The following is a 12,045-nucleotide window of genomic DNA, read 5'->3' on the forward strand; positions in this document are numbered from 1 at the left end:
TAGACCTCTTTGAAATAATCACACAAATGCCCCCCTTTGGTACTGAGGTGCAGACTTTTGATCACACCTGATTTCTGTAGGAATAACTTAATCACTCTTCCAGAAAGTAACCACTTGTCTGTTTCTCTGATATTAGCTGCTGGTTATTGAGTGGTGGCCAGATGAGATGGTGGGGTTGATGTATTTCCCTACTCCTCCTCCCCTCCTCTCCTTTCCTTGAGGCGACTATTAACAAAATAGAAGGAACCACTTCCAGAGCTATTTTAGATTGATGGAAATGCATTTTTCTAACTTTACAATCATGGTTCAACTGATTCCATTTTATCATTGGTCAGCATCACTGAAAGCCAGAAGATTATTTCTTAAGTTTCAAGATGAGGATCAAATTGAAATAGCGTACAAAACATTTTTGGCATTTTTACTTCTCATGATGGCAGGTATGTAGGTACCGCCTCCCCTGACTCTTCAAGTCATTTACTCGTAGATCAGGAAGTGTCAAAGACAGTCAACCAGTTTAGCATGGCTGTAAACATCCCAGGTGTGATAGTGATGGTGGTTTTCTACCTGTTGGTCCTTGGGACCGGCATCTGGGCATCTTTCAAGTCCAAAAAGAAGCAAAAGAAAAGTGCAGCTACTGGAATGGCCATGACTCTGGTGGGAAACCGGAGCCTTAACTGGGTGGTGGGGATCTTCACAATGACAGGTGAGGATTTATAATAAATCTGTGGCTGAAAATCTTTGATAAACTAAAGAAGTACGTGACAATTTTAAAGAAAGGTGCTGATTTTTCAGACAGTCAGTGCAGTTTCCCACCGATATAATACAGCGGTGTGATGTTTCTGATTTTTTTGTTGCTGGAGCTTACTGTAGTTGCTGCATTTCATCCCTTTCATATGATAATGCAGTTTTATTTTCTAATGGGACACCAGAAAAGTCAATCAGAGGGAAATGTACTGGCATCTTTTGCATGTGGCTTGAAAGCACCTTCAGTGTGGAGGAACTGTGCCCCTGATGCATCAATTGTTGATGTAACTATTTAACTGAGCTGATCAAGATAGTGGTACTTCTTTCATATGGATGAGAACTTCAGTTTAATAAAGTTATTTAAGCATTCAAGAATAGATTAGGGCAGGCATCGCAATTCATAATACAAAAAACATTTAAAAAGCTGCACCTTAAAAAGTTAAAGGTTCTGTGTAGCCAGAGTGACAGTGTGAGCATAACTTACTGCACTACAATTCTGAAGTGGCAGAGGTGAAGCATTGCCCAAGAGTTGCCTTGTTCCTTATTTGACACGGCTTTGGTCAGTCCATTATAGAAGAGTCGATGATAAAAGCCAAATAATCCTTCTGCAGGCTTCTAACTTCACCACTCTGTCCCTACATTTCCCGATCATTTTTATAAAAATAAAATTCAGCTCCTGGCTTAGGCCTCCTCCTTCTGGACGGTTATTGGTCTTCTGGATGTGTCGTGGCATTGACCATCCTTACAGGCTGTGACATGGCGTAGTCCAGCCCTATCAGAATCAGTTTATTCGCCATCGTCAGTGAAAAGATTCACAAACGCGTAATTTTCCTTGGTGCAATCGTGCAACATGTAACATAAGCAAAAAAAAAAAAAGCAAAACGTCAGTGCTATGCTAGAGTATGCAGTAAAAATAGACAAAGTTAAAAATGCATATGAATACAAAAACTAACAGTCACGCAGTGCACAGTGAAAGTCTGAGACCGAATTATTTATTGTCCATGAGTCCGATTGTTACGACATGCCGAGGGTAACCGAGACGTAACATAAAGGAGCGTCGGACGTTGTTTTACAAACACAAGTTTTTATATCCAAGCAAAAAACAGCTTGTGACGAACAACTGAAAATCTCACACTGCAAATGGGAGGTGGAAAACACAAAAAGTGTGAAGCGACACTTCTGGCTAGATTGACGCCAAATTAGCGAACAGAAATACTCACTCAACCAGTCTAACTAAGGCAAGGCAGGATGATTGTCGATGATTTATGTACTAAGGACAAGACCGCAGGTTTTTTTTTGAAATGCTCCTCTTAGACAGGATGTTTGACTTTATTTGTACTGTAATACATGCTACTGTGTGACTGTACTTGTACTCTAACATTCTATCTAATAAATATATTCATCGTCATCACCAGGAAACAAAATGGGCGTGTATAAGGACTCCAAAATGCCATCTGTTAAGTGGCATGCTTACGAAGCTGATTTCCAATTCAATAATAATAATAATAATAATAAGCTTTATTTATATAGCACTTTTTTAGAAATAAAATTCCCAAAGTGCTTTAACAGATAATAACAAATCAATATGAATCATATAAACAAAAAATACATATTAAACAAACATTAATCAATGTAAAATGGGTGTATAAAAGCAACAGTGGCGTCAGGGCACAAGCGATGAGACTCGGTGCCCAGCAATAATCATAAAATAATAAAACATTCAAGGCTATCAGTCCCACAGTAGAACATGGGAATACAGCAGCTTTGAGAGAAGTCAGCATTAATGAATCAACAGTATGGAAGTGGAGGAAGCAGAAGAAGACCTGTGACTCTGTGTGTGCCCATCTCACCGATACTATCAAAACCCAAGTGAAGCAAACTAATTCAGAGCTTGCCATCATCCCGGGTGGATTCATTAACCAAAGAACTTCGACTCCAACCGCTCAAAGTTAAATTGCGAGCTTTGTGAGAGCATTGGATGAAAGGAGAAACACATTCACCAAGACGGGGAGGCAACGCCGGGCGAGTTTGAGCTTGTGAATAAGTTGAATAAAGTTTGACTTATCTGACTGTTTTGTTTTGCTTAATGCGCCTTATAACCCAATGCGCATTATGTATGAAGATATAACCGTTTGTTGATATAGCGCTTTATAGTGCTTTGTAGTCTGAAAAATAGCGTACAAAACATTTTTGGCATTTTTACTTCTCATGATGACAGGTATGTAGGCACCACCTCCCCTGACTCTTCAAGTCAGTTACTCATACATCAGGAAGTGGCAAAGACGGTCAACCAGTTTAGCATGGCTGTAAACATGCCAGGTGTGATAGTGATGGTGGTTTTCTACCCGTTGGTCCTTGGGACCGGCATTTGGGACCGGCATCATTTAAAAAGCTGCAACTTAAAAAGTTTAAGGTTTTGTGTAGCCAGAGTGACAGTTTGAGCATAACATAATCTATAACTTGATTAGATATCTACAATTAAATTATGACTATCTCTAACTCCAGTTAGTAGTGCAAAATTGCGTTTTTCTGCAGTGGCAGAGGTGAAGCATTGCCCAAGAGTTGCCTTGTTTCTTATTTGACACGGCTTTGGTCAGTCCATTATAGAAGAGTCAATGATAAAAGCCAAATAATCCTTCTTCAGGCTTCTAACTTCACCACTGTCTGTCCCTATATTTTTCCAAGAAAATAGAACCGCTCCAGGTGGTCGCTGGTTGCTGGAAGCAATTTTCTTCTTTTCCCGATGATCTTCAATGGAACTGAACATAATTATTTACTGATCATTCATTTTTAAATAAAAAAATAAAATTCAGCTCCTGGCTCAGGCCTCCTCCTTCTCGGCGGTTATTCGCCATCGTCAGTGAAAGGATTCACAAACGCGGAATTTTCCTTGGTGCAATCGTGCAACATGTAACATAAGCAAAAAAAAAAAAGCAAAACGTCAGTGCTATGCTAGAGTATGCAGTAAAAATAGACAAAGTTAAAAATGCATATGAATACAAAAACTACAGATGCAGTAGCAGCAAACACTAACAGTCACCCAGTGCACAGTGAAAGTCTGAGACCGAATTATTTATTGTCCATGAGTCCGATTGTTACGACATGCCGAGGGTAACCGAGACGTAACATAAAGGAGCGTCGGACGTTGTTTGACAAACACAAGTTTTTATATCCAAGCAAATAACACAGATTGTGACGAACAACTGAAAATCCCACAACGCAAATGGGAGGTGGAAAACACAAAACAAAGTGTGAAGCGACACTTCAGGCTGGATGGACCGACGCCAAAATAGCTAACAGAAATACTCGCTCAACCAGTCTGAGTCGCGGTTAAATATGGTTCAAAATGTCATTAGGACTAGCGCATGACGTTGTTCTATTTTAGATATGTATGTTCCCTTCCTCGCCATAATCAAAGAAGAGGGTTAATTTCCTTATTTCTATGAATGAAATGACAAATGGCTGTAATAGAAAAAACTACTAGAAAATGCCATGGAATTGAACGAGCACTTAATCAGGGGGGTTGTGTGTAATGAGAGAGGGAGATAGAGAGAGAGAGAGAGAGAGACGTTCTGTTGAAAGAAATCTTGGATTTATTGAACATTTGCGATCATCAGACACAAACAATGAACTCAAAAGCAGTTTGGCTGAACTGAAGACTCGAATAGATGGAAATTCCCAGGCGGGGGAAAAGAGATCGACTTTTCTGTCAGTTAATACAGATGCAATGTGATTTGATGATGTGAACAACAACATGTTGCGCTCCCATTTTAAAGTGGGAGGCAGGCCTAATTGATCCTTAATTACAGATATCTGCAATGACATTTCGCCTAATCAAAACTAAAAATTCAAGATAGCTATAATTACATTTTGACTAGGCAGAATGAAAGTTACAGATATCTCCAATTTAAGATATCTCTAATCAAAATTAATTTCAAGATATCCATAACTTGATTCGATATCTACAATTAAATGATGACTATCCCTAACTCCAGTTTGAGATATCCACAACGTCATTTTGACCCATAATTCCACTTACAGATATCTACAACTTAATTTTACCGAGTTAAAATTAATTTTAAGATATCCAAAAAGGAACATGCAGATATCTCGAATTGAGGTGACTTAAAGATATCTTGGACTGGAATCACGACTCGTCAGAATCAAATATCTCAAACTGGAATTACAGATATCTACAATTCAAAGTCAAAGTAGCTTTATTTGTCAATTGTCAATCACATGCGCGATTCACTCCCATCAGCTCAGCAGAGGACGGTGATGGAAGAACCTGCTCTTCTAGGACATCCACTCTTGTTGTGTCCGTGGTGTGTGTTACTGTGTGTGGAGATGCTTATTGTTTACTTTACTGCACCTAGTTCCTATATCTATCATCAAATTATAATTTGGTCTTCTACCTGAAGGATAATTCTTGGTTGTGTAAACCAGTCTGACCCCCCCCATCGTTGGACCCTGACCTCCTTACATTGACCTGGTCGAGCCCAAATAACAAAAACCCTGCGTATGAAACATCCTCCCTTTTACTGAAATTTGGTCTCTCAGAACTCTAACAAGAGTGATTATGAATTAATGAATTTGATTTTGGTTCGTTTTTCAATGACACAGAGACAAACAGAGACAAAGGCCAATACTAGACGTTTATTTATTTTCATACTGTTTATATCGAGTTTCACTCAACAGTTAGTTTTTTTTCTTCAAAACAAAGAAATTAATTCTAACACTATTTCTATGAACAAATTCTATAATGCATTGACATCCTCTCTACATGCACAGCGTCTCTCTTCTGTTTATATTTAAGATCTTTATTCAGTGCCTCAAGCTAGGGCCTTTAATGATCTACGGTAATGTTTTGGTTGTATCTTATGGTTGTATCTAAATGCAGTAAGAATGAGCATATGATCACCAATGGCTGTCATCAGAATCCTTCTCATAACAGTGTCCTCATTTACATTTGTAAAGATGTCGTCTATTATGGTGATCCTTAGAGACGTAATCCTTGCTTGTTTTTGCCTTAAAAGGAAAAAGGGCCCATACAATTAATTTAATTCAAGCAGTCTGTTGTTTTCTGATCATTCACATTCTCTAAAAAGTAATGTTAAAACCTACACATATAAATTGTTTCTTCTTTTTGGAGTTCAAGCTGTGACACTATAAGTACAAGTAATCTACGGAAGTGCCAAGGCTGTGTGAACGATGGACTGTTCAGTTTAATCTTCTTACAAATAATGCCTCTAATACTCAGGCATATTCTAAGTATATTGATGCCTATCTCCCTACTCTGATCTATGTTGGAATCTCAGATGGCCGATAAAAATATAGGTCAAAAATATAGGTAGGTCTATCATTAATCCTATAAAGTCTCATTATTTTTCTATCTCAGGCTTTAATCATCTTTGCCTCAGTTATGTTGCTTAACCGTCTCTGCTGAGTCTGCTGTTTCCTATTGTGATACATTTTTTGTCAATACCTCCTCCTCATTATCTCATCTGATTGGCGAACACCAGAACCGTGAAACAATCTTTTAGTCTGATGTTTTTATTTTCTTATCTTCAACGTCTGAGCTGTCTCTGGCTGCTCAACTTTGTTTAGGAGTATCTGCGCATTCCTGGCCAAGGACAGTCAATGTTTATGTTTGTCCTCCAGAAATGTGGCTTTTTGTTCATCACCTCCCTGTCCCCATCTGTTCTCTGACAATGTCTCTGTGATTCACATGAGCTTCCTCTAATTTCTGTTCAAAAACTTCCACAAATGAAATTAATTACTTGATCACTAATTATATTAAATTAACTTCAGGTTTTTCTGTGTTTAAAATGTCCTCAACCTTTATTCTCGAGACCTGTATTCACTCCTTAACAACCAGTAGTAGTGTGAGCTTGTCAATTTATGTGGTAATCAATCAAGGCCAGTGGTGAGCTTCACACTACAGAAGGTTTGTATGATTATACTGTAATATCTAACTCTAAATATTTTATAATAAATTACAATGTGCTCTTTTAAGTGGAATTGTAGTGCTTCTTGAGTTTTTGTTGCTGTAGGGTGTCGTTTCTCTATTATGTATAGAAAAATATTATTATTCTGTTGTTATATGCAATCAATGCGGGACAAAAACACTTGTTCAGTTTGCACCTAACCTCTTCTTTATACTTCCTGCTTTTAAATCTAGCCACTACACAACCATCTTAATCAATACATTTTCCATTCGCTATTCAAAGAGAGGTGGTTATCCATTAAGTCATTCTGTGTCTGCTAATTTATCCTGTAGCTACATGGGTTGGTGCAGGATTCATCACTGGCACAGTTGAATTGATTTGCACACCTTCCATGGGATTAAGTCGCGCCTTGGTGGTGTTCCTGTCATACAGCTTGTCTTTTGTTGTTGGTAAGACTTTTAAATTATATTTGAATGCATACTGTATGTGTTTAGCATATGAATTATAGCCTGACAATCATAAAAAGGCTCATTCAATTTTATATGTGTTCCCAACTATTTATTAGAAGGTTTTATTCACTTTTAAATGCTGAATGTTAAATTTGTATTGATTTATGTTTATGTAGCCAGGAAGGTCCAATTGAGATATGACGTGCCTTCTTCCATGCAAAGTTAATAAAACTAAGTTAGTCAACTTGTGATAAGTAGATGATTCTGGACAAACTCATTTTGAATGTGTTTCTAACACATTTATAGTCAATGAAACGTTAACACAACAGTCCGTATTTTTCTATATACACATATGTATGAGAGATTTGCCTCTGATACAAGCATAAATTCCATAAAGGAAGGAAGTGTAAGTAAAAGTCATACCAGTAGCATCCATAGAGGTTACATCATTATTTGTGAATTGTTTGTATATTGTTTCCGCTTCTATTCCTTCATTGCTGGCTTTTCCATTTCACAAAACTGAAGAAAATCAAATTACCCGTAACACTGCAGGTTTTTTTTTGCTTATTTTGTTTGTTTGCTAAAACTTGTATTTTTCTAATAATTTTGTGTGGTTTTTTTTATTCAATAAAGGTGGGCTCTTTTTTGTCACGCCAATGAGAGAAAGAAACTGCATGACGATGCTGGACCCTTTTCATATGAAGTATGGAAAAGTGGTAACAGCTGGGATGAGCCTACTTTCAGTTGTTTTGGACGTGACCTGGGTGGCTGCAATACTGAGTTCTTTAGGTAGGTAGGTCTGTCTGTCTGTCTGTCTATCTGCCTACCTACCTCTCTCTCTCTCTCTCTCTCTCTCAGGAGGAGCCATCAGTGTTGTCCTGGATATGTCTGTCTCTCTTTGCATCTGGATCTCCGCTGCTGTCGTCGTTATCTACACACTGCTGGGGGGGCTCTACTCTGTGGCCTACACTGATATTATACAGCTTATCCTCATATTCGTTGGCTTGGTGAGTTGGTTTCAGCTTTTATTCTTTACACGTTTGTAAAGTAAACTGGGATCAAAAACCAAATCAAAATCTAAACCAAAACAATTTTTGGGGGTATTTTCATTTGTTTCTCAGACCGTCTGTGTTCCATTTGTGATGATGAGTCCTTACACCATGGACATCAGTCAAATGCTGACGAACAGCACCTCACATGCTCCCTGGATTGGTCAACTAGAGCTGAAAAACACCTGGACAATAATTGATGACTTTATCTTTTTTGTAAGGAGACCACAATGTGTACTTTATCACATATAAATACACACTAGTGTCTTCATAACTCTGTAGAATGCTGATACATTTTATAAACATTTTAGGAATCAGCTGTTCTTAATTGTTGTAGAAGAACCAGTTTGTACTTCCGAGGAGAATTAAATGAGATATTCTATAACTGTTGCTGCAAAGTTCAAGATGGATGAGGATTCAATAATAATAATTCAATTCATCAACAAAATGTTTTACTTTAAAGACACTGGGAAGTATGGGAGTCCAGAGCTTCCACCAGAGAACCTTATCAGCTTCCTCAACAGCCAATGCGAAGCGCAGTTGTTTTGTTGCTGCGTTCCTCCTACTAGTATTTACAATCCCTCCAGCGCTCCTTGGCGTGGCCGCTGCATCCACAGGTAATGTTAGCAGACAAAAGCTCTTTTTGAGTGAAGATCTCTTCATCTTAAAAGCAAAACAGCGAGTGTGAAGATCACCAAAACAGATTGTGCAATAACAACTTTCTTTTTATGTGTCCGTGCCTCAGACTGGAACCAGACCACCTATGGACCCCTGTCTCCATATGAACGCGGGGAAGCTGCTCTATCTCTGCCCATCACCCTGCAGCACCTCACACCAGCCTTCATCTCTGTTATCGGCATTGGTTCTGTGGCTGCCGCCATGATGTCATCAGCCGACTCTGCTTTGCTTTCTGCAGCTTCCGTGTTCACCGCCAACTTTTACAAGACCGTCCTAAGACCTCAGGTAAAAAAAAATACAAATACATTTGTGTTTATGCTACTCTGTCAGTGTCTGATGAGAAACTTTGAACTATTATTGCTAGTAGTTCACTGGATTGCCCTCCCCTGCCTCTGACTCATGACTGCAGCTGGGTCCTCACATCAAACTGCCTTAAAACAAAATGCAAGACATCTCACTGTCAAGTCATTCCCTGTTTGTGTGTGTTATTGATATCCACACAACCATGGGATTTATTTGGTGGATCTACATATTACATATTGTCAAGATTCTTTTTCTGTGTTTTGGGCACTTTTTAATTCTTTATATATATATATTATTATTATTATTATATGCAAACATTGTATACAATACAGATCCAGAGAGAATAAATTAAATAAAAACTGGTATGAATTAGAACAAACAAGTAGAAAGAAGAATGAAAAGAGTGAGAGAAGTATTTGAAAGCAGGACAGTGGCCATATTTTCATTTTTATTTGTTCCATTTTATTCTTCTCTTCAGGCATCAGACAGAGAGAATCAGTGGGTGGTCCGAGCTTCTGTGCTGGTCGTGGGTTTGATTGGAACATCTCTCACCATGCTGAATCAGAGCGTCCTCGTGTTCTGGCTCCTGAGTAGTGAAGTGGCCTATATCACAATCTTCCCTGAAATTGTCTGTGTCCTCTTCTTCAGCATCTCCAATGGTTATGGCGCTATGGTGGGTGTACTGGTAGGACTGGTGTTGAGACTGCTGAGTGGAGACCCATCACTGGGATTAGAACCAGTCATCCACTTCCCAGGATGCACTCTTGAAGACGGTGTTTATGTCCAATACGCTCCTGTTAAGATCATATCCATGCTGTCTTCCATTGCTTCCATCTTGTTGTTCTCCTACCTGGCTTCTATCCTCTTCAACAAAGGTATTCTTCCTGAGACGTGGGATGTGTTTAAAGTGAAAGCCCAGCACTCGCCAGTCCCACTGGGACCAGTAGGTGGTGCCATAGAGGATAGAGTCATTGAGGAAGAATGCGTCTCTGAATGGAGGCAACATAATCAATGAGTAACAAGATAATATTCCTGTGAGTTCAGTGGTATCTGCTTTTTTTTTCCCTGGAATGAATCTCATTAAAGAATGTTTAGTTCCACCCTTTTCAGTCATGGTGTCTGACACACAAAATATTGGCAGGTATTTTTTTCTTCTCTTTTCTTTTTTCTTCTTCTTTTCATTTTAACTTGCGTGCATTTGTGTTTGAAAATGACAACATACATGATGTCAGTCATTGTTTGAGTTTCATGCATTTTATTGTTAATGTGATTGTGATTCTGAGGAGAAAGTGCAATGGATTTAATTGTGCTCGTTGTTACTACCCCTTTCATCCAACCATAATTCCAAGAGTTATCCCTAAACACCAGATTTGCAAAGGTCTCAAGAGGAAAGTCTGGACCAGGTCTCAGGAGATCTGAGGAAGAATAGGCAGAGCAAGGTGAGAGCCACAGACACTAACCCAGCAACCTCCACTGACATGCCCTGGCATCCAAATATACATATTGGCGTAAATACAGGTCAAATGTGAAACTTCTTTTTCCTTCGTTTTTACCATCGCCGAAGGGGAGGCGAGGGTAATACAATTGGGTCTGTTTGTCTGTCCACGTGCATGACTCAAAAACTAGTAACCCAATCGACTTGAAATTTCTACACGGTTCTGTCCATGGCTCGGTCCTCCCCGAGAATGGCGTTGATCCGGATCTGGATCCAGATTCTAGAATTTTTTAAAGGATTCATTAACATTGCGAGACAGGGCACTTTTTGACATTTTTCTTAATTTCTTCAAAATGCATGGTGGTATGGATCGGAAAAAAAATCTCACATAAGTACTCCTTAAAGGTCTATGACCATGACTAATTTCGGCCGGATCCAGATCACAATCCGGATCTGAGAGCTAATTTTCGTTCTAAAATCGGCATTTTTCAAGAGTCCAATCCTGACCTCAATTTTGGAGCTCGAGACTTCAAATTTGGTGTGCACACTCATAGTTCATTCTAGTTTCATATATGTTACAGTTGTAGTTGTATCTTTTCCCGTCCTGGAGCAGCAAGCTAGCGCAGGTTTGGCCCCTCTGATCCGGAAGCCTTGTTTACTGTCTCACAAGATCGAATAGTCTATTGGAGGCGAGGGTCTGCAATCTCTGATTGTCTCTTGTTATTAAGGTTTTTACTGCCCAATCAGAAAGGATACAGGACGTGGCAGCAAATGTCTTATGGGGCTTGTCTATTAAACAGAGTGTTATTAAACTAACATCCAAGCAGGTCAATGGGATCAAAAGGGGTCAAAACAAGATTTGCATTTTGAAGTGTAACTTCCGTCATCTTTACATATTTTGTTTGGTGAAACCAGACTAACTTTTTAGGAAGAATAGAAATTGGTCCCGCCAAAGTAGACTGTGAAGAAGTAAAATGCTCAAGACAAAGAAAAGTCTCCATGCATACATGATTGATGCCTTGGAAGCACAGCAGATTTGGATGGATTGCTGCAGAGACCCACTCGGCAATGGCCATAGGCCTGAGCCTCTGAAGCTGCTGCCAACTTTGAGTCAAACAAAAAGGACAAATTAGCAACAATGAGACACAAAATGAACATGAAGCGAGAGAAAATAACAACAAATCCCAAATACTTTATACTAACCCTATGTCTTTTGACAGAAAATACAAAATAACCTCAAAAGGACACCAATAAAATAACAAAAACAAGACAAATTCATTATCCTTAAATGTTTCTCTGTGTGTTTCCACCAAGTAGACAGCAGCTCCATTACTGGTTGACTTTTTGAAGTAGTTTGATTTTGTCATGTTGTCTCCAATCCATTTCTCATCATTGCTCCCAAAGCAGCCAAACCCATACCCGTTTAACTCGCCTCATTT

At 38.9% G+C, this 12,045-nt stretch overlaps 1 protein-coding gene across 1 annotated transcript; it reads left to right on the forward strand.

Annotated features, from left to right (window-relative positions):
- Positions 1–519: 519 nt before the first annotated feature.
- LOC137918143 (high-affinity choline transporter 1-like) lies at positions 520–10,186 on the forward strand. The gene is made up of 8 exons (XM_068760893.1): positions 520–703; positions 7,025–7,141; positions 7,775–7,930; positions 8,000–8,148; positions 8,263–8,406; positions 8,654–8,807; positions 8,936–9,153; positions 9,650–10,186. Exons 1-8 carry the CDS (start codon positions 520–522, stop codon positions 10,184–10,186), a joined length of 1,659 nt encoding a protein of 552 aa, XP_068616994.1.
- The last annotated feature ends 1,859 nt before the right edge of the window (positions 10,187–12,045 follow it).

The sequence above is a fragment of the Brachionichthys hirsutus genome, chromosome 4 (genome assembly GCF_040956055.1).
Source record: "Brachionichthys hirsutus isolate HB-005 chromosome 4, CSIRO-AGI_Bhir_v1, whole genome shotgun sequence".
Taxonomy (NCBI): Eukaryota; Metazoa; Chordata; class Actinopteri; order Lophiiformes; family Brachionichthyidae; genus Brachionichthys; species Brachionichthys hirsutus.